This window comes from Notolabrus celidotus, chromosome 6 (assembly GCF_009762535.1).
Source record: "Notolabrus celidotus isolate fNotCel1 chromosome 6, fNotCel1.pri, whole genome shotgun sequence".
Classification (NCBI taxonomy): Eukaryota; Metazoa; Chordata; class Actinopteri; order Labriformes; family Labridae; genus Notolabrus; species Notolabrus celidotus.
The window spans coordinates 2,106,662-2,129,743 of NC_048277.1; the positions used below are offsets into that span (position 1 = coordinate 2,106,662).

Genomic DNA, 23,082 nt, shown 5'->3' on the forward strand with positions numbered 1-23,082 from the left:
CTTTAAGAGAATGTCAGTGAAGTTTCCCACCCACAGTTCTTGCATAATTTTCTTCATTAAATCATCTGATATATACAGTTATACACTAATTTCTCATATATATATACGGCTCATCCGAGCCCAGCAAATTTCTGTATCAATAAAACCCATAGTCGGCTGACTATGATCTTAATCCAGATTCCTCCCTTTGCCCTACTGCTAGATTTGGATTTTATAATATTGCACATTATTTGCAAAGTTTGGGACTTTGTTCCTGGATCATTGTTGGTGTTTTTTTTGTAATACATTTTTGGTTTGCAAAGAATACTCCTTATATATTTTTTTCTCTGAAGTCTAAAATGCTCCATTATCAAGGACAGTTTGATGGGACACCCTCTTCCTGGAAGCTCCAAGAGAGGGGCGGAGCCAAGTGGTAGGGCCAAGGGCAGAATTTGGATTGATTCCACGTAGCTATCTTTCTCATCAAGATAAAAATAGCCCAGAGTCAAATTCCTTGAACAGCAGAATACAGTAGACAACTTTCAAGTAAAAGAATGTTTTTTTCAAGAATACACAAGTGTTCACAGACTTGTTCCAGACTTCAGTCAAACCAGAATTGAAATCAGTTCAAATCCGAGTCACCATTTTTTATCTAACGTGTGTCAGGTTCAAGAACCTGGCACACAAAACTCTACGTAAGAAAGATTTCAATCGATGTATTTGACCCAGGTCTGCCTAATGATTATCAGAAAAGAAAAACTTCATATAAGTCGATGGACAGAACATAGTGACTATTTGTTGTTTTCATTGCTAAAGAAGAAAGAATACTGAAGTTATTCTTTTAAAAAGAACAGAAATGCTATCATAACCACACAAAACTAAGCCGCCGAGTTCTCTGTTTCCAGAAAAGTATATATATATATATTTTTTGCCTTGAAATAAGTAAGTGAAGGTAAACACTCACTGAATCTTTTTTTGTACAAGAAACCATTATTAATCCACAAAAGTAAAAGACGAAATCCCACAAATATCCAAAAAATTAAATTGAGACAGCTCAAGACATTTTTTTTTTCTTTTTCATGTTTTTTTCTGACTGAAGTTTAAAATACATATCGACCGGCTGTAGAAGGTTTACATTGGAATTGGGATTCATCAAAAAAGCACAGTTTTAAGTCATTCCAGCAGTCCTGGCTTTATGGTGGACCTTAGGGGAAAGTCCAGGAGGGTCCAGTTCAGAGGACGAGTGGAACCACTGCTGGGGCACGGCTGTACAAAGAGCACAGCGCTGTGTGCCACTAGGTGCTGTGCAGATGGCTGTTACTGTTTAATGATTGCTGAGTTGAACAGATCAATCTTGTCCCGCTGCACGTGACACTGCACTGTGCTCCCCCCGTTCATCTACACTGCATACCGTGTTACTACTGAGGGAGGCACAGCACACTGCATGCAGCTCGGCTGAGCACTGCTTCTTTCACAGTGTGAGGAGCCTCTTGCTGTGTAATGTCGGTGGTCACCTCGGATGAGGCTGCCTACGTGGACATGATGATGATGATGAGTGAGTGGCAGCGAGGCCAGGGGCTCAGGGAGCAGAAAGGATACAAAAACTGAGAGAATTATGGACACACTCTCACACGGGTGAGGAGGAGGTTTAGGAAGGTGAAGGAGCACGGGAGCACGGGAGGAGGAAAGAGCCTTTGGGCTGTGACTGAAGCCGCAGAGAGGGAACAAACAAAGCTCAGAGGAGTGGAAGGAAGGAGAGAGCTGGGGATAAAGTGGGGCCGACAGGAGTCAACACGATAACAAATGAAAAGGACAGGCCCAGCCGAAGTAAGGGAGCGATGACAAGTCCCAGGGAGTTTTGGTGAAGGTTCTCTGCTCATCAAAAGGGGCATCTGGAGAGAGACACAGCAAACACATACATTAACCTGTAATAATAGAAGAGGCTAGAAGAGCTTGTAGACCTTATCGGGATGGACAGAGCTGCTGCCACATAAATACATCTCCATCAGGGATTAAAGGGATTGTGCGGTACAGTTAGATCCTTCTTGAACTCCTTACCAGAGTAATTATGATATTAGTTCTATGTTTGTTATAGTTATTTTTTATAATCAGCCATATTAACATGAATGTACACTTTACATGAACTTCAAGCATGCTTTAAGCATATATTGATGCCCCCAACCTCTGTTTTTGTTTGTGGTAGCCTTCTTTCTTTTATTTATGTGTGTGTGTGTGTGTGTGTGTGTGTGTGTGTGTGTGTGTGTGTGTGTGTGTGTGTATACTCTAGGTCAGGGGTGTCCAAAGTACGGCCCGGGGGCCAATTGCGGCTCAAGGTCCATTTATTTATGGCCCCAAGCTTCCATCTTAAAGTGTGTTATGTGGGCATCTGTGGTACCGCACTTGAATGGTTCAAATCATATTTGTCCAACAGGTCTATGAGTGTACGCATTGGAAACTCTGTTTCTGACTCAGCTCCGCTTCTGTATGGGGTTCCACAGGGGTCCATTTTAGGTCCACTGCTGTTCTCACTGTATCTACTGCCTCTGGGCTCCATCCTGAGAAAGCATGGCATCTCCTTCCACTGCTACGCTGATGACAGTCAAATATATGTGCCGCTGAAAAAGAAAAATGCCTTTTCCCTCTCACCACTTCTTGCGTGCCTTGAAGACATCAAAGCATGGATGGCTTTGAACTTCCTAAACTTCAATGAAAAAAAGACAGAAGTAATGGTGTTTGGTCCCAGTGGCCCTTGTGAACTCCCTCCGGATGATCTGGGCCCTTTGGCCGTCTATTTTAAGTGGAATGTCTCAAACTTGGGTTTTAAGCTTGACAGTGATTTTAAGATGGATCAGCAGATCAGCTCTATAGTAAAGTCCAGTTTTTTTCACATTAGGCAGCTGGCAAAGGTGAAGCTTTTCCTTGCACGACAGCACTTTGAAACAGTAATCCATGCCTTTGTCACATCCCGGCTGGATTACTGCAATGCACTTTATTTAGGAATCAGTCAGTCCTCCCTCGCACGTCTCCAGTTGGTCCAGAATGCAGCCGCTCGCCTCTTAACTGGAGCAAGTAAGAGGGAGCACATAACGCCCATTTTAGCCTCCCTCCACTGGTTGCCTGTGCATTTTAGAGTCCATTCTAAGATTCTTTTATTTGTTTTCAAATCTTTAAATGGTCTCGCTCCGCCCTACCTCTCTGAGCTGATCCATCTCTACGCCCCTGCTCGGTGCCTCAGGTCAGCTGATCAGCTGCTCCTGGAGGTACCGAGGTCCAAGCGGAAGCTCAGGGGGGATAGGGCTTTTTCTGTCGCTGCTCCCAAACTGTGGAACGATCTTCCTTTAGCCGTCAGACAAGCCCCCTCACTGTCCACTTTTAAAACTCGTCTTAAAACCCATTTTGATTCCCTGGCTTTCGACTCAGCATGAGACCCTGCTCTTGTTTCAGTGCCTTTTTATTTTTATTTTTATTTTTCAACTTTATTTTATCTTATTGTTCTTATTGATTTTATGATTTTATTGTTTGTTTTTATCCATTATGTTTCTGTACAGCACTTTGTGTCCAGCTGCTGTTGTTCTTAAAGTGCTTTATAAATAAAGTTGAGTTGAGTTGAGTTATTTATAGCATTAATTAATAGCATTAGAAAATAATCCCATTCTGAATCATCTGTACATTTGCAGTTTCTTTCAAGCGCACAAACAAAACTAAAGTCAATCCAGAAACATCTCAAAAAGCTTCATATGGACTACTTATATAAAGCCAAAGCTCTGGGAATTCTGCAAGACGGCAATAAAGAAGAAACACAAGAACTCTTAAAGCTGACAGGTTTTCAAATTAATGATTTTATCATGATGTGAAAATGTTCTTGATGAACACTAAAAGTTCAGAAGACACAAAAGAGGACACAAGACAAGATCAAAATTATGAAATTGTGCAGAAAAGGCAAAATTTGGTGCATAAAAAATGTTCAGAACGCAGGAAAATTATTATTTCGTTCTTCAAAGGTTGTACTGCTGGTCAGACAAGTCTAAAAAACAACGTGAAAAAGAAGTGTGATGAAATCCTGATCCTGCCATAGGAAAATAATGAGACAATATTTTTCCCACATTGATAAAGATAAAGTTTGCTTATGTATATGTGGCTTGTGGAGAACTGAGGACTACCTAGTTACTGATTTATTGAGAAAAAAAAGTTAAATAATTGTTATTAAATATATATTTCATCTATAACTTTTATTATTCCTAAGTCTCAGTAGGAGCCACTGGCTCTAAGGTATTCTGACAACATCAGATGTGGCCCTCTTTGAAAAAAGTTTGGACACCCCTGCTCTAGGTAATGTATGTACGTAATGTATGTTCAAGCTCTATGTCCTGTTCATGTATGGAATAAAAATGTATATATATATATATACCTAAAAAAAAAAAAAAAAGAACAAAAAAAAACAACCTGTAATGACACTGAATATTAATATATTTTCATTTTATTTGACTTTACTTTATTTTTGTTATTTAATCTTGATCTTTTTAGGGACTACGGATGTAAACTAGCCTTTTGGATAATTCTGGCATATTTACAAAAATGTTAATTGATATGCATGGTCCTTTTATATGAAAAATAAATAAATAAATAGATAAATAAATAAATCAGCTTTCACTTGGAGGCTTCTGTTTGTCCATATTAGTGTGATTTAATTATCACAGCCAGTCAATTATGGCATTTAAACTTAGTTGTCGTTTAAAACACAACCCTTTAAATCAGGGGTGTCAAACTCATTTCAGTTCAGGGGCCACATACAGGCCGAGTTGATCTCAAGTGGACTGGACCAGTAAAATCAGAACATAATAACCTATAAATAACGACAACTCTAAATCCGCAGCTCGAGTATTGACTAAAACTAGGAAGAGGGAGCACATCTCTCCAGTGTTAGCTTCTCTACACTGGCTCCCAATAAAATGTAGAATAGAATTTAAAATCCTTCTTTTAACCTACAAAGCCCTTAAAAATCAGACACCCTCGTATCTTAAAGAGCTCATAGTGCCCTATTACCCCTCTAGAACTCTACGCTCCCAACATGCAGGCTTGCTAGTTGTACCTAAAATCTCTAAAAGTAGTGTGGGAGGTAGAACCTTCAGTTATCAGACCCCTCTCCTTTGGAATCATCTACCAGTCAGGGTCCGGGAGGCAGACACCCTCTCCACTTTTAAGAGTAGACTTAAAACTTTCCTTTTTGATAAAGCTTATAGTTAGAGTTGGATCAGGCTTGGACCAGCTTTTGTCATGCTGCTATAGGCCTAGACTGCCGGGGGAACTGGCACACTGACACACTGGGATCCTAGCTCACCCTCTTCCCCCCAACCCCTTCATCACTTACTTTAACTCTGCCTGTCCCATTAAAGTTACTAACCATAGACCTTTCTGGAGTCCCTGAGCTCCATTGTCTCGTAGATTCCTCTGAGCTGCCGTAGACGTCCTCCTGCTGTGGACGATCTGGACTCCAGCTGATACGGACGTGCTGGACTCCAGTGGCAACAGCTTCTACGACTCGTCTCATCACTATCACCTCTCTCTCTTACTCTCCTCTATCTGTCTTTCCAGACCCAACTCAGTCGAGGCATGATGGCTGTCTAACATGAGTCTGGTTCTGCTCGAGGTTTCTGCCTGTTAAAAGGAAGTTTTTCCTCACCACTGTAACTAGCTAAATACTGCGATGTGCAATGCTCATGGTAGATTAAGGTGGGGTCAGACTGAGTCTTATCCTGTCTTGGTGTTGGGTCTCTGTTCATAATTTGACATAGAGTGGTCTAGACCTCCTATGTTTGTAAAAGCGTCTTGAGATAACGTTTGTTGTGATTTGGCGCTATACAAATAAAGATTGATTGATTGAATGATAAATGCTTCCCTTTGTTTTAGTGCAAAAAAAGTACATTCTAAAAAGGTTCACATTTAATGAACTATCTTTCAACATAAACAGCTGTTGTGTTTTTCTCCATGATGAGTCTCATAGTCGGGCTGAATATGATATTCTTTAACCTGCTGCGAACACACCGAGCACACAGGTTTCCCAGTCACCTGACACAGTAGTGCTAGTGTTAGCAGTGAAGGAGCGCATCTATGACGCACACACATGTATGATAAGCACATACACCATATGAGGCTCCTTTCGAAAATAGTGGATCCACCGCTTCTACATATACGTAAACTTTAAACGTATATGTAGAAGCGTCCTGGTCTTGTCTCACCCTGTTGGGATTCTTTTTCCCATACATCATCCCTTACATATTTTACATATTACATATTTTACTGTTAAAACCATAAGTCTTTATAATGTCATCCAAATCCCCTGTTCTGTGGTGGTGTTATTAGATTAGTCTCTTGAAGCAGCACATGTTGCCTTCATAAGTAAATATAAGTGAAAATCTTAATTCAAACACATCAAACAAGAGTGATAATACCTACCAATGTTTCCTCTCAGTGTGGAGCAGACGAGTCTAACAGATGGTTTCCAGATGACGTGAGTTCTAAATGGAGAAGAGAAGAAAAGCTTTACGGTCTTATATACAGTATATATAAATATAAATACATGAAGTGTTAGCAGGCTGTCATGCTCTGAATTTAGAAACTGTGTCTCACTGGCGTATCACTCCACTGCCGTGGCAGGTCTTCTGGCTCAGGTGGGTAGGACATCCAGGATGGGCTACGGTACGAGGATGGCGGGGACATGACAAAGTAGTCCGAGTAACCCGCGCGATTGGCTGATATAGCATAGACTGCCGTTATTGGGTTGCCTGTCAAAAGATGTGTAGATGGATTATTTAACACATCTAGAGGTCAGGTCATCCAAGCTTCTGACTCATGTTCAACATCCCTGTCGTACCTGAGTAGGTGCTGATGGACTGGTCCACAGTGACAGCTGGGAATGGGGTCCTGGACAGTGGCAGATACGGGGCCCCGTTGAGCTGCTGGGCCTGCAGGTCTGGGGCCTCTGACACACAAGGCTTCAGACTAACATCAGGGGTGGATCTGACAGATGAGCGATATGATTGATATACAGTTAATGCACACAGACAACATACAAGTTTAAAACAAGTACAACAAAACAACGTTACAATATCCAAGTACGTTTCTACAGCGGCAAAGAATAGACAAGTTACAAACGTGGGTGGTCGTCCAAAGTGCACCAGATGGAGCCACAGAGGAAGAGAGCGGTTGTTGTTGGGCACAAATTAATTTATGGTAAAAACTTGACAAATGGAGGATTACATTTATCATGCATCTCAGTATCGTCTTGTCTGCAAAGACTACTGCTGCTTCTGGAACGTCACCAACGGGAAGAGTGACAAAGAGACCTTTAGAATAACCATACTGCTAGATATTGCATCATTTTACCCTTAAAAAGTGCCCTTTATCTTTTAAGTCATTCAGTGTGAAAAAAATCCTCAAAATATAGAAAGATAGACACAGCTGCTACTGTGGTATGTAATAATAATAATAAAATAATGATAATAACATAATAATAATAATTATAATATTTAAATTACTACTACTACTACTACTAATAATAATAATTATAATAATAAACATAATAATAATAATAATAATAATAATAACAATAAACATTATATTATAATTATGGTAAATATAACAACATTTTTTTATTATTACTATTATATCAATATAGTAACAATGATTGTTATTATTATAACAACAATAATTATTATAACCATAAAGATTTTTTCTAGTTATGATTATTATTATTATTAGTATTATATATATATATATATATATATATATATATATATATATATATATATATATATATATATATATATATATATACATACATATATAAATATAAAAAACATTAAATAATAATAATAATAGTAAGACAAAAATAATAATAATAATAATAATAATAATGATAATAAAATATTAATAATAATACTAATATTTCTATTACTATTAATACTACTATTACTACTATTACTACTACTACTACTACTACTACTACTACTACAACTACTACTAATACTACCACTACTACTACTAATAATTATTATTATTATAATAACTATAATTATTATAATTATTATAAGTATTATAATTATTATAATTATTATAATTATTATAATTATTATAATTATTATAATTATTACTATTATAACAATATATTCACAATATTTATTATTATAACAACAATAATTGTAATATATATATATTGTAATGTATATGAGTTACCGTCTTAGTGAGGTTCCAGGTGGTGGTCCTGGCCTTGAGGGGATCAGGGGTGGTGGAGACCCAATGCCCATATCAGGAAGCTGCGTGAACCTGAAACCCTACACATACAGACAAACAGCCATTGTAAACAGAGATATGTCCAGCCAGCATCTGACACTCTCTTTGTGTTTGTTTGCTTTCCTATTGTTCCTTTAAATCAGCACTTATAAGATTCTTTCAACTTCAACTTGAACACAGTTTGTTGAAGTACAGGACAGCATTAATCTCTGTTAACCCTCAGGGTGTCAACTTAACGTGTAGTTGTAATATGAATGTATTATTAAAGCATTTGTCTTCATTTTGTGCACCATTATACTAGCTTTCCATTTTTGGAAGGTTAATAGAGTTCATATATTTGATAACCGTCTTTACAGAAACAAATGGGAAATCTACCCGATCAGCCACAAGACCCCTTGCCTTTATTATTTAGGCCTCACTCTTACGAGACATACGGATCGACCTGTATTCTGAAATGCTCTGTCAAAGCTTAAAGAACCTTGAATGAAATCACTATCCACTGTATGAAGCAGAAGTTTTAAGCTCTCACTGGTTTGGGAAGGCTACACTGGTGAATATCCTCATAGCCTGCGCTCCTCTGCCTTCCCCCCCCACAGGGATGGTTCATGGTCCCTGGGGCGCTGGTCACCCCATCACTGTAGTGGCTGGTGTGGGACGGGTTGTAGGCTCTGTGGGCGTGATGGTGGTGATGGTGGTGGCTGCTGATAGAGAAAGGAATAAAACAGAGAGACTGTTACTCAGTGATGATCAGAGGACATGTTCAGAGATCTGTACGTTCTGATGAAGAGTTGGAGTGGGTGTATGCACTGATACTGATTTAAAATCATGCATGTGGGTACATCTCTCTCTTTCTGTCTCTGCACAATGATCAAAATCTGTTGTGTTAGAAAAATATGCAAAAAACTTTACTTGGTGTGCGGAGAAGGGGGGTCGTGGTCCTGTGGTGCTAGGCTGAAGGCATTGCCTAGCAACATGTGCATCTGTGTGCGGACTTCATCAATGGAGGGTTGAGAGCTGAGTGTGGAGGAGTCGGAGCCGCGGTGAGCTTTCACCCCCAAGCTCCCGGTCCCTGTGCCAGTAGATCCACCTCTGTAGCCCAGGGAGCTCATCAGACGGTCCACGTTAGTCTCCTCAAACTGCTCAGGTTCACCCTGCAGAGCACACACAGGGGGGCAGAGCACACAGAGACAAGCACAAACAGAGGGGCAGAGCACACAGGGGGGCAGAGCACACACAGGGACAGAGCACACAGAGGGGCAGAGCACACAGAGAGGCAGAGCACACAGAGGGACAGAGCACACACAGGGACAGAGCACACACAGGGAGGGGCAGAGCACACACAGGGAGGGGCAGAGCACACACAGGGAGGGGCAGAGCAAGCACAGGGACAGAGTACACACAGGGAGAGGCAGAGCACACAGAGGGGCAGAGCACACAGAGGGGCAGAGCACACACAGAGAAGGGCAGAGCACACAGAGAGGCAGAGCACACAGAGAGGTAGAGCACACAGAGGGGCAGAGCACACACAGGAGCAGAGCACACACAGAGGGGCAGAGCACACAGAGGGGCAGAGCACACAGAGGGACAGAGCACACACAGGGAGGGGCAGAGCACACAGAGGGGCAGAGCACACACAGGGAGGGGCAGAGCACACAGAGAGGCAGAGCACACAGAGGGACAGAGCACACACAGAGAGGCAGAGCACACACAGAGAGGCAGAGCACACACAGAGAGGCAGAGCACACACAGGGAGGGGCAGAGCACACAAAGAGAGGCAGGTCATTCACCTGTCCATGATTAGGACACTGTAATCACATACATGCTGTTGTCTGTTTAAGTCACACCTCTGACAGAGGCAGAAACCTCGAGCAGGACCAGACTCATGTTAGACACACATCTGCCTCGACCGATTCTATACTTCTGTGATTTAGTTTACCATCACTGCTACAAAAAGAAGGATTAAAATGAAGTACAGTTTAACTTCAAACTGTGTTCTTAAAATAGATCACAGTTTTTTTGGTGCCTTCAGCGATCCGATCCAATAACAATGAAAATGTCCCCCCAAAATGAGACTACCATTTCATCCATGTTTGTTACGCTCCAGGCTCATGCGTCAGCAGACGGAGCAAGCTGACCCAGACATCCACCCTAGATCTTGTCCTGCTCCTCCTGAGGGGATTTGGCGTTCACAGGCTAGATGTGATATCGAGGCGTGCTTCTCATTACATTAGTGTGCGCATCCACGAGTTCTCTCTCCTCGGCTGACCCAGAAATCGTTAAGGGATCTTAGAGTTCCTTAAAAAGGACCTGGAGGAGACAAGGATGGTGGAGAGGAGGCTTTTGGAGGACCTCAGTGGGAGGACACACATGGTGATTCCTCCATGGAAGTCTTTTGATGGAGTTTCATTGTGCTGATCACACTGTGGCATGTGAAATAAGCCTTATTAAACCGATCTGCTCATACATTAGAATATTAAAGGAAGAACAAATTATTGAAATGAACACCACAAATAATCAGCCATGTTTAACAGTTTTCTAAATGTTGGTAAAATATAAGGAAAAGGTGCGTTTTGACTGTTTTTTAAAAACTGTCCAGGATTGGGGCGCTGTGGATGTCGGGAGGGAGAGAGTTCCACAGAGTAGGGGCTGCCACACTGAAGGCTCTGTCTCCAAAAGTCTGCAACTTAGTCCGGGGGATGGAGAGGAGACCCAGGTCCGAAGACCGTAGGTTCTTGGATGGAGTGTGTTGGTGGAGGAGGTCAGCCAGGTTTTGGGGCATGCAGTAACTTGTAAGTGAGGAGGAGGAGTTTATAGGAGATATGGTACTTATAAGGTGCATGAGAGTGGGGTGATGTGCTGCCAGGGCTTAGTATGCGTGAGAACCCTGGCAGCTGAGTTCTGCACGTATTGGAGCCTGTCCAGGGCAATGCTGGGTACCCCCAACAGGACTCCATTGCAGTAATCCAGCCGGGAGGTTATGAAAGCATGGATGAGGGTCTGGGTAACTGAATCTGAAAGAGATGGACGCAGACGGGAGATTTTCTTCAGGTGGTAGAAGGCAGACTTGGTGACTGATTTGATGTGTGACTGGAAGGAGAGGGTGGAGTCAAGAGTCACACCCACGTTGTGGACTTCAGGAGATGGGGAGATGGAACAGCCATCCACCTGGAGGAGATCTCCAACCTTCCTGAGCAGTGGCTTGTGGGCCACATCATGAGCTCCGTCTTTGTACTGTTGAGTTTGAGAAGTTTAGATGTCATCCAGGTTTTTATGGCGTGGAGGCCGTCGACCAGAGACTGAGGGGGAAGCTGGGTGGATGGTGAGGTGCTGAGATAGAGCTGAGTATCATCAGCGTAACAGTGGAAATTAAGACCGTAGTGACAGATGATCTGGCAGAGTGGGAGCATGTAGATGGTGAATATAAAATGTTTTGATGTTTTTAATAAGGGGTTCCCTGAATGTCTGCACAGAGGGTTTAACGGGTGAGACAGCGTCAGAATCAGAACCTGATGCTGCTTCAGGCTGAAGCTGTGGAAGGTAGGATTTTTTATTTGGCAAATACGCCTCCTCAGTTCTTGTGTCACCTCCTCGCTGCTAGGAGGAGCTACGATGCTAGGAAACAAAGCCAGGGATGTGAGGAACGAAATGAACGAAAATAATGAAATAATAATTGAATATTAAAGCCTTGTGTGGGTGTGAGAGGTCGATTGGAAGTATTTGAGTTCACACTGTGAACATGAGCTATAAGGGAGCCCATAAACATTTCTTTAGTTCATTTCAGAATATTAAATAGTGTGAACTATATCAGTGTCTATAATTTGTTCATGTTAATATTATGTGACTTCATCCTTCTAACCGCTTTTACTTCTATTTATTATTATTATTAGCTTTAATCCAACTAGTTATTTGTTTTAAATCTTATTTGATTATTTGATTTGATTATTCATTGTTTTAATTTATTTGTATTATACATTTTTTCATTTATTATTTTAATGTTCCTAATTTATCCTTTTCATTTTTTCTAATTTTCCCGATGTAATGTCATCCTCTCATTCTGAAAACCCTCTTTTAATCCTTTTAATGCTTTTATTTACTCATCCATTTTTATTTATTTATTTATTTTATTTATTTATCCTTGAAAACCTCTTAAACAATGATTTATTGGTCTGTTGCCTCACCACTTCATTCTGGTTAATCTATGTGTATTCTGTTTAACCTCATGTTGTATTCTGTTCTGCATCGTTAAAATTCCTCCTCTCTTCTCTTGTGCCCACGACTGTCAGAGTTTTGGACTGAAATGTTTGAAACAATTACCAAAGTCTCAGGCTGCACTGTAGACCTTGAGCCCCCTGCTGCCCTCTTTGGAATCTCAACCTTGCAAAATACGACTAAACCCATCCAAAATGTCATTGCATTCTGCACCTCACTTTCTCGTAGCCTTATTCTCCTTAAATGGACTCCCCCCCCCACTCATAATACATGGATTCAGGAGATCCTGCATTGCATTACATTAGAAAAGATTACGTACTCCCTGAAAGGTTCTTTAAATACATTTTACCAGCAATGGCAGCCCTTCTTAGAATATATTGACTCCCTGTCTATTTAGAAACTGACAACTAACTGAGCACATTCTTCTCTTTCCCTTCATTTTGTTTAATTTTATGTATGTAGCTTAAGGATGCACGATATTATCGACACATTATCAGTATCGGCCGATATTGTCTTTAAAATAAACTATCAGATATTGGCCAACACACTGATATCAGCCGATATTATTAACCGATAAATAATGGCTTACTGCACACATGTTGGGCTCATGTTTTAAGTTAAATTTAAGCAGCAGTCTGTAAGGTCCATGTAGCTGACTAATTTAGGCACATTTACTGTCAAAGAGTTAACCATTTTATTTAATTTAGCTTTAACTGCTGTACAGTTGAACTTTTCACATTTTTCCAGTGCTAGCTTCTCTACACTGGCTCCCAATAAAATGTAGAATAGAATTTAAAATCCTTCTTTTAACCTACAAAGCCCTTAAAAATCAGACACCCTCGTATCTTAAAGAGCTCATAGTGCCCTATTACCCCTCTAGAACTCTACGCTCCCAACATGCAGGCTTGCTAGTTCTACCTAAAATCTCTAAAAGTAGTATGGGAGGTAGAACCTTCAGTTATCAGGACCCTCTCCTTTGGAATCATCTACCAGTCAGGGTCCGGGAGGCAGACACCCTCTCTACTTTTAACAGTAGGCTTCAAACTTTCCTTTTTGATAAAGCTTATAGTTAGAGCTGGATCAGGCTTGGACCAGCTTTTGTCATGCTGCTATAGGCCTAGACTGCCGGGGGAACTGGCACACTGACACACTGGGATCCTATCTCACCCCCTTCCCCCAACCCCCTCATCACTTACTTTAACTCTCCCTGTCCCATTAAAGTTACTAACCATAGACCTTTCTGGAGTCCCTGAGCTCCCTTGTCTCGTAGGTTCCTCTGAGCTGCTGTAGACGTCCTCCTGCTGTGGACGTTCTGGACTCCAGCTGATACGGACGTGCTGGACTCCAGCGGCAACAGCTTCTACTACTCGTCTCATCACTATCACTTCTCTCTCTTATTCTCCTCTATCCCTCTTTCCAGACCCAACTCAGTCGAGGCATATGTCTGTCTAACATGAGTCTGGTTCTGCTCGAGGTTTCTGCCTGTTAAAAGGAAGTTTTTCCTCACCACTGTAACTAGCTAAATACTGTGAGGTGCAATGCTCATGGTGGATTAAGGTGGGGTCAGACTGAGTCTTATCCTGTCTTGGTGTTGGGTCTCTGTTCATAATTTGACATAGAGTGGTCTAGACCTGCTCTGTTTGTAAAAGCATCTTGAGATAACATTTGTTGTGATTTGGCGCTATACAAATAAAGATTGATTGATTGATTGATGTTCCCTGTGAACAGAGGTTATGTTTACTTACTATGTCAAATGTGAAATTGGCCAAATTTGCCCTGGTTGAGGGTTTTGTTATGATTGTCTCAGGGAGAGCATCATCCAAGTTTTAAGTAGGATGTATCTTGAATTTTGCTTGAAAGCAATTGTCATAAGTAAATATGCAGTTTTAAGTATTAAGTATTTTTCTTATTTTGCACAAGAAATGAATATTACATAACAAATGTTATAAGAGTATCACCATAATACTGTACGCTAATTCCAATACAGAAGAGAATTGATGATCTCTGCATTTAGGTGTGCAGAAAATAAATATCTGTATCGGTAACCGGCTAAATGAGTTGTAAAATATCGGCATATCGTGCATCCCTAATGTAGTTTTAATATTTTATTTATTTACCTTTTTTTCTTTTTATTTTTCCTTTAATTTTTTATTATAATTTTTTCCCCATTTATTAAAAACTATAATCTATGTCACTCTTATGTCTATGCACTTTGTCTCAGTCTCTAATGCTAAAGTGACTTCCCCAATGCAATAGCCTGTTCTCAGGTGATGATCATCTGTCTCTGTATGATCTTGTTTTCTCTCATGTATTTAGTACTGCTTGTTTCTTTGTTTGTCTACCCCTAATTAATGTTGGTATGAACGTGAGGTGTGTGTGAAGTGATCAATGTTCTGGGGTGGGTGGGATCTCAATGCTGTGTTTTTTGTTCATGTGTTTTGTACCATCAGTCACAGAACTCTGTTCCTACTGTTACGTGTCACAGAACCTACTTTGTACTTGTCTGTGCAGAAAAAAAACAATAAAGAAACTTTAGAATAAAATTCCTCCTCCCTGTCTGTCAAAAGGTTTACTCTGTTATTCCAACCATGCTTTGTTTGTCAGAGGGGAAGTTAAGATTAAAGATGGTGAGTGTTCGGACCACAAGGAGAAGCTTTTGTATTTCAATCTGTGGAGTAAAACAGTGGAACAGATTCAACATGGAGCTATAGCAATGTCAGAACATAATGCAGTTCAAGAAGAGGTGTAAAGAAATGATTTTCCTGAGGTACAAGGAGGGAGAGAAGTGTTGAGAATCATGAGGGGTTTACTTTTGATTGTAGGTGTAAATATGAAGATAGGAGATGAAGATTTGTTTTGTGGGAGTGCTCTCGTATAATGACAGAAAACAGTGAAGAAAGGGATTAGATCACTTTGAACTTCTTCCTACTCCTTTTCACACATGTAAAGTCAAAGGTTTCAGTGCTTGCTAATGGAACAGATGGATTTGGGTTTTTTGTATATCTAATTCTTCTTTTTTACTTGTATGTTGTTTTTTTTTCTATTTTACTTTTACATGTTCGAAATAAAGACATCAAATCAAAATCAAAAAAGCACTTTGTCAACATTTGTTTTTAAAGGTGCTATATTAATAAAGTTATTATTATTTTTATTATAATTATTATTATTAATATTATTATTATTGTTTATATAACTGAGCTGCTGTATTGTTTTACAGTAGATATTGACATGTTCAGATTTAGATGCGCTGCATGATTTACACCACAAGGTGGTGCCTGTGAGTGAGGAACAGGGATATAAGATAAGAGGTGTTGTTTTGGTTTTAGTATGAGGCACAGTTAACAGGAAAGCTGCAGTAATCTATCAGCTGCTAATAAAACTCAAAGAAGATACTTATTCACCTTCTTTAAACACAGAGAATAGTTCAGACACCGTCCTTCCAGTGTTGGCCTGTTTCTGGCTGCAACACCGGTACTAATAGAAGGTATGATAGGACTCAGTGCAGAGACAAAACCTACAGTAGGTTCTTCTTTTCAACATGTAACAATAGCAGATACAGTAACAATCCTATCCTAACACAGAGGATAAAACACTGTTACTATGTGCCTGTGTTAGAACTGATGAACCTGGTAGAGAAGGGGTTCTGGTCCAGACGTGGACCGCTGACACTGGCATCACAAATGAAGTCACTTCACATGACACATCTAAGAACATATAACACATTTCCTCATTCCCTCTCTCCTCTGCTTCATTTCCCTGTTTTTCCAAGCAGCTCTGGTGGGAGGATTAAGACGCAGGGGAAGGATTTAAGTCAGGGATTGTTACGTTCCCTGGAGGTGTTTAGGAGATAGGGGGAGTAACAATATATAAGGAACTCAGAGGGGACAAAGTAAAAGCAGAATTTATCCAGAAACTAAAGAAAAATTACAACTCAAAACAGGCCTCTGTCAAAAGAAAAACAAAGAAGGAAGATCTGAACAGATCTAAAATGGATCTGACACAATGAAGTGAAAATAGAACGAGTCAAAGAGACAACCCTAGCTAATGAAAAAGTAAATGCTACTGCCGGATGACATTAATAAGGGCACACACACACACACACACACACACACACACACACACACACACACACACACACAGCCAGATGGCCCACTGGCATTGGCTGCCCCCTCTCGCCACACTACAGCATGTAACAAATATGGCACATAAAGGATGAATGACTTCGACTGAGGAGACATCAGACACAGCCTGTATCTTCAAGTTTTATGTAAAGCTTGATCTGTCGGCTTGTATCCACGATCTCATTCTTTTAATCACAACCCAAAGCTCATGAGGGGAGGACTGGAACGTATACTGACGGGTACATATTAAAGCTGAGCCCTTAGTTTCATCTTCACTACATAACTGCTGCACCGCCTCATCTTCAATCAACTTCAATCTTAAAATCTCTAGCAATAATACTACTACTAATAACGTTCATAATAATACTTGAGTAGGTCTTGAAGTATCTGATATTTTCTGTCCTTCAGTGTCAAAAGTGTCACAAGTAAATGAAGTTAATCAAAAGAAAGTGGTCTGAATATTCAATCATCAACTTGCGGCTGTTTTCGAAACGGCCTGCTACATACTACCTACTAATTTATAGGTAGTATGTAGCAGGCCGTTGTAAAAACAATGATCATTCAAGGGTAGAGTTTTTAGGGTAGTGAGGCAGCCCACATTTCTTTGTTTTGCTTTATGAGAGTGACATAACTGTTGACTACAGGCTGATTTATACTTCATCGTTCGTGTATTTCATCTCCTCCTCTCTATTCTTCATGTAATCATGTCTGCATGATAAACTGCAACATGTATCAGCTGTAGATTAACAGAACACGCTCTGAATCTCTGTGGAAAAGGAAACAGAGATAGATACTGCGTTTGAATTTAGTCTGTAGTCTGTTCTGTTGGATCTGGTCTGCAGGATGCTGGGTCAGACGTCACTGGATTTCTGGTTTCAGAAAGCAGAAGTAAACAACGACCGAGCTGATAGATAAACTGCTTCTTTAGCATCACTTATGATTTAAAAAGTGAAGAAATGCTTTATATGGAATTTAATATTTTTCACTGCGAATAAAAGCTGTGTTCCCCGTCATATACAGAAAAAAAAAGAAAAAGCGGAACGTTAGCGCTGTGCATTGTGGGAAACAGTACATGAGGGAGACTGGTCGGCTGAATACTGAGACATGTTCCTGAATCAGTAAAACATCCGGGGTGTTTTGGCATACTGCAGATTTTGCTCTTGTTCACTTACTACATACTGAATTTAGACCAAATCAGTCCGTACTGCTAGTACAGTAGGCGGTTTGTAACAGCCAGCCTTTGTCTCTCCCTGTGACCAGATCTCCAAGCAACTTTTCTACAACCAAACAAGCAGCTCCAGAACCGCAGCCAGCCACTCACCATCTGATCTCTACCTGCAAGTCCTCTCATTAAAACCCTGTTTACAAAACTTCATCCTTGTCTCCATTTGTGTCTGTACTGTGGGTCCTAACCTGGATTCCTTACAACAGAAAATTAGGCTTATGGCTAACTCTAGCATATTCACATGGATGCTATGCTGAAATGTTCATTAATATGCACTGTCCCTTTAAATAAATAAATAAATAGTAACATTATAATTATATGAACTATGTGACTTCCTCTACTCCTGCTTGTGTCAGGCTGCATGTTGTGAGGGAGTGGAAGTAGAGCTGGGCGATATGGAACAAGATGTTATCATGAAAACATTTTTCATATCAGTCGATATTGATAATTTTCACGATAGATATCAAATCATTCTTGCATATTGTTTTAAAGGTGACATATCACGCTTTTTTCATCAATATATATTGGTCTAAGAGGTCCCAAAACATGTATTTAAAGTTTATGCTCAAAAAAACACTTTGAAATCAGATTTTGGTCTGCCTGAAAAACCCTCTTCTTCAGTCCTGCTCAGAACACTCTGTTTTCTCTCTGACCACGCCCCCTCAGGAAGTGGATGTGCCCTCAGCTGTCCAGCACGTTGATCTAATGTTTACATGTTGGCTGAATATACACGGCTGCTCACAGATCACGTTACTTCAACCCTCTGAATCTGATCCAGAATCTGATCCTGACGGAGAGGCACCTGTAGCAGGACCTTTCTGAACCATTGGTCACAGATTTAGTGTTTCTTGTTGTTTTATTTATCAGTATGTCGACGTGTGTCTTGGTACACAGCTACAGCTACGACATGTAGCTATGTGGCTTTGCTAACTAGCGCTAGCAGTTATCCATGATAAATAAAAATCATCCACTAGATCTTCAAATCTGCAGACGTGGGGAGTAAAACCGACCTCTGCCAGAAAGGCAGCGGGACCTTTACTGAAGGATTGGTCACAGATTTAGTGTTTCTTGTTGTTTTATTTGTCAGTATGTAGATGTGTGTCTTGGTACACAGCTACAGCTACAGCTACAGCTACAGCTACAGCTACAGCTACAGCTACAGCTACAGCTACAGCTACAGCTACAGCTACAGCTACAGCTACAGCTACAGCTACGACATGTAGCTGTGTAGCTATGCTAACTAGCGCTAGCACTTTTCCATGGAAAATAAAAATCATCCACTAGATCTTCAAATCTGCAGACGTGGGGAGTAAAACTGACCTTTGTGTTTATTAAGACAGCCTACAACTAGCATGCCTCCCTCCTAAGCTCCTTGTTAGCACACATGTGTGCAGGTAATGAAAAACGGAGGAGGGATTCAGTATTATTTTATACAGTCTATGGGCTGAACAAGCTCCGAGCTCTGACTCCGTGACAGACCGGATATTGTTGTTACGTAACAAAAACACTGAAGTCTGAAACGGCTGGTTTCACACACATTTACAGAAAGGTGGAGAAATCAGAACAGGGGCAGAATGGATTTTTTTCATTCTCGGGGGGTTTGTAGACATGCCAGGGAAACATATTTCAGGTAAAGAACCATTAAAAAGTCAATTTTGCATGATATGTCACCTTTAAATGCAGATTTTTTCTACTGAGTAGAAGTTGAAGAAACCAGTCGGTTAGTTAGCTTGTATCTGGATTTAGTAGTTTAGTAAATCGCCTAAATATCTTAAATAATGAAGTTTAGTAGTCTTTCTTGTCGAGCATGTTTTCACTCTGCTTTGAGATGCTAGGTTTTGCATTTTCAGCAGTGTTTACATTCTGCTCCAAACGTCTTTACGCACCTGCCTACCTCTCACCCTGCGACATGATTGGCTGTTCAATGCCCACTTCTTCTTCTGTCTAATGTTGAGTGGGAACTAGCGTTTAAGACACACTAGCGCCCCCCTCAATTTCCAGTGGTTCGGGGGTGTCATTACATGTTTAAAATGATAAATGTTTTATCGTACATTTGTTATATTTATATTGAGAAAGATAATGCTACGATAATTATTGTTACCGTTTTATCTCCCAGCCCTAGCTGGAAGAGCAAGTTATAGAAAGAGGGAGGCAGAGTTTACGCTTCATGGAGCAGAGGAAGCAGGCAGGTTTACAATCTTCTTTGTTTCTCGCTCTTTTTGTCTACTTCCTTTTCTTCTTCTTCTCTTTTTCTTCCTCTTCTTTCACCCTTTTAGCTTGTTAAGCTTGTTACATGTTGGAATCTCTGATGTTTATACTGCCACCCTAAGTCTCCCAGTTTCTTTCATTTGAAGCCATTTATTCAGTTAAAAAATAATCCTTAATTTTAACCCTTTTTCTTTATTCAGGTATTCATCCAGGGAGCAAAGATTTGTAGGAAAATGTCAAAATATATTTTGAAATGATTTCATTGTTTTTATGTAATGTGAAGGTAAATGTACAGTTACTTAAGTACAATAAGTAATGCTTAAGTGAGGATAATAATAATACTAATAATAATATTAATAATAATGATAATGATAATAATAATAATAATAATAATAATAATAATAATAATACTGCTTATATCACTGCTGATACTATTAATAAAAAATATATATTGAAATGATTTAATAGTGTTTATGTAATGTGAATGTGAATGTACAGTTATTTAAATACAATAAGTAATACTTAAGTAGTGCTCCTTGTATATTACCCCCCTGGGTCTTCGTATGAAACTAAAGCATAGGATCCAAACTGACACACCTCCTAACACACACAGACATACATGCAGCTCACACACTCTCTTGTCCTTGTGGCTTTACAGCAGTGAGGTGCATTCAGGTGCTATTAACCTCTAGTGAAGGCCTCCCACCTGAACACCAGAGTAAAGTGAAATCACATGTAGAGTCCCTGACATTCAGCCTGGCTGGCTTGTGGAGGCTGTTTCTGAGATGCAATAGAGAAGCAGCATTAAGGCTTTGTCTGTCCTCACTTTATTTCCTGCATCCTCATTGTTTCTTCCTGTCTCCATCTATTTCTGCTGTTAAAAAGAGATTGCGTGTTCTCTAACCTTTTACTGCTCCCTTTTCTAAACTGGGCTCTGTTCTTATCTTTCTGTGTAGTGTTAATGAGGTTCCTTTAAAGGTTATTTGTTAATTCTTTAAAGATGAACCCAGAGGGCTGCTGTGACAGTAAATAAAGGAAGAAAGGATTACCTAAAAGAAATGCTCTTAGGAGATGATCATAAAAGTGACAGAGTGACAAAGCTTTCCTTTTCCATGGCCCTCATGTGACATATTAAGAAGAATAAAGTCCCGTCCTGATTCAAACTTCAGCTCTGAAATGCTGTTTGCCTCCTATCACCACAGTAACTTCTTTCACCGTCCTCCTCGTGCACCTGACGTGTTCTTGGACGAAACACTCCCCTCTCATTTATTGCTAAGCTTTTCGATAATAAACCAAAGGACTTTGATTTTGCTTTCATCAGAAAGGGCATGACTTGTAAGGTGACTCACGTCATAGCCGTTGTTGCGGATGCCCCTCCTCGATCTTTCTCTCAACACAAGCAGGTCAAGCTCCGTCTCGATTGGGCTTGGGCTGCTCAGAGACTGACGACTCCAGTAGGTGGGCTCTCGGGGTTGGGAGTACCTGATGAACAGAGGTAAAAACACATTCTTCTTCACATCCTATTACACTAAAGCTATAATAATAATAATAATAATAATAATAATAATAATAATAATAATAATAATAATAATAATAATAATAATAATAATAGGGTTTCCACTAAAATAAAAATAATAATATTAATAATTATTATAGCAACAATACTAATACTACTTATAATGATAATGATGATAATCAAAAAATTTAATAATAAAAATACTACTGCCTCTAATAAAATGATAATAATAACAATAACAATAATAATAATAATAATAATAATAATAATAATAATAATAACAATAATTATAGTAACAATACTACTACTACTAATACTACTATGAATAATAATAATAATAAAATAGTAATGATAATAATAATAACAACAACAACAATATTAACAATGATAATTTAAAAAATAATAATAAATAAAGTGATAATACTACTACTACTACTACTACTACTATAACTAATAATTCAAATAATAAAAATAATAATGACACAACTACTGCTCCTAGTACTACAAATACTACTACTATTATTCATAATGAATAATAAAATAATAATAGTGATAATAACAACAACAACCACAACAACAACAACAACAATAATAATAATAATAATTATAATAATAATAATAACAATAACAATAATAATAATAATAATAATAATAATAATAATAATAATAATAATTATTATTATTATTATTATAACAACAACATATCTTCAGAACATATAAGCAGCAAGTGCCTCTAATTTTGAAACATTACATTATACGACAATCAAGTGATATATATGAATATATATATATATTTTGACTTGATATACATACTGTTTGTTTGTTTGTTTGTTTGATTGTGTGTGTGTGTGTGTGTGTGTGTGTGTGTGTGTGTGTGTGCGTGCGCGTGCGTTTGTGTGTGTGCAAGCGAGTGTTTTTACAATGTAATGTTTTAATTGTGACCTGCCAAGGGACTGCAGATGTAAATTAGCTTTAAGCTAACTCTGGTACAATGCATCAGATGGTGACATTTATGTTAAATATTGTACATGGTCCCTTTACAAATAAATCAAATAAATCAAATGCATATCTACTATATGTATTTTTTTTCGCCAGGTCATTTCAGAGTATTATTTTTCTGTGCTAGGATCGCGTTAAAATACAAATTTGATATTGATTAAAATGGATATTAAATAATATTAAAAGGAAAAAAATATGTAAGAATTAACAGAATTCACAGAGCTGAGCTTTCAAAGTCAATCTAATGCTCTAAGTTCAGCCCAAACACTACCTGGATGGGCCTCTTTTTTATTTTCTACAGATAGGTCGGTAACATAAAAAGTTAAAAAATAAATTCAGTTTTATTAATGAATAATCATACATTTCCTGTCAATGTTGGTGGGCCTGTGCACACCTAGGTCTGCTCATAGATCTGCCTCTGCTTTAAAGAGACCATTGTTCTCTTGAAGTGTTTAACCATTGATGATTTATTAAGGCAAGGGCTTGTGATTAAAGGGAAAGTCCAATATTTCTAATGCTTCCATGCACCTTTTTTC

At 39.2% G+C, this 23,082-nt stretch overlaps 1 protein-coding gene across 1 annotated transcript in view; it reads right to left on the minus strand.

Moving 5' to 3' along the window:
* Positions 1-519: 519 nt before the first annotated feature.
* The window catches only part of kiaa1549la (KIAA1549-like a), a 93,106-nt gene continuing 70,543 nt past the window's right edge, over positions 520-23,082 (minus strand). Inside the window, exons 16-23 of the mRNA XM_034684882.1 lie at positions 21,381-21,513; positions 9,178-9,419; positions 8,798-8,969; positions 8,212-8,309; positions 6,851-6,996; positions 6,607-6,761; positions 6,433-6,494; positions 520-1,871 (exon numbers count right to left, since the gene is read on the minus strand). Coding sequence (XP_034540773.1) covers positions 6,465-6,494; positions 6,607-6,761; positions 6,851-6,996; positions 8,212-8,309; positions 8,798-8,969; positions 9,178-9,419; positions 21,381-21,513 — 976 coding nt within the window. The 3' untranslated portion in view covers positions 520-1,871; positions 6,433-6,464. The remainder of the gene's footprint in view (positions 1,872-6,432; positions 6,495-6,606; positions 6,762-6,850; positions 6,997-8,211; positions 8,310-8,797; positions 8,970-9,177; positions 9,420-21,380; positions 21,514-23,082) is intronic.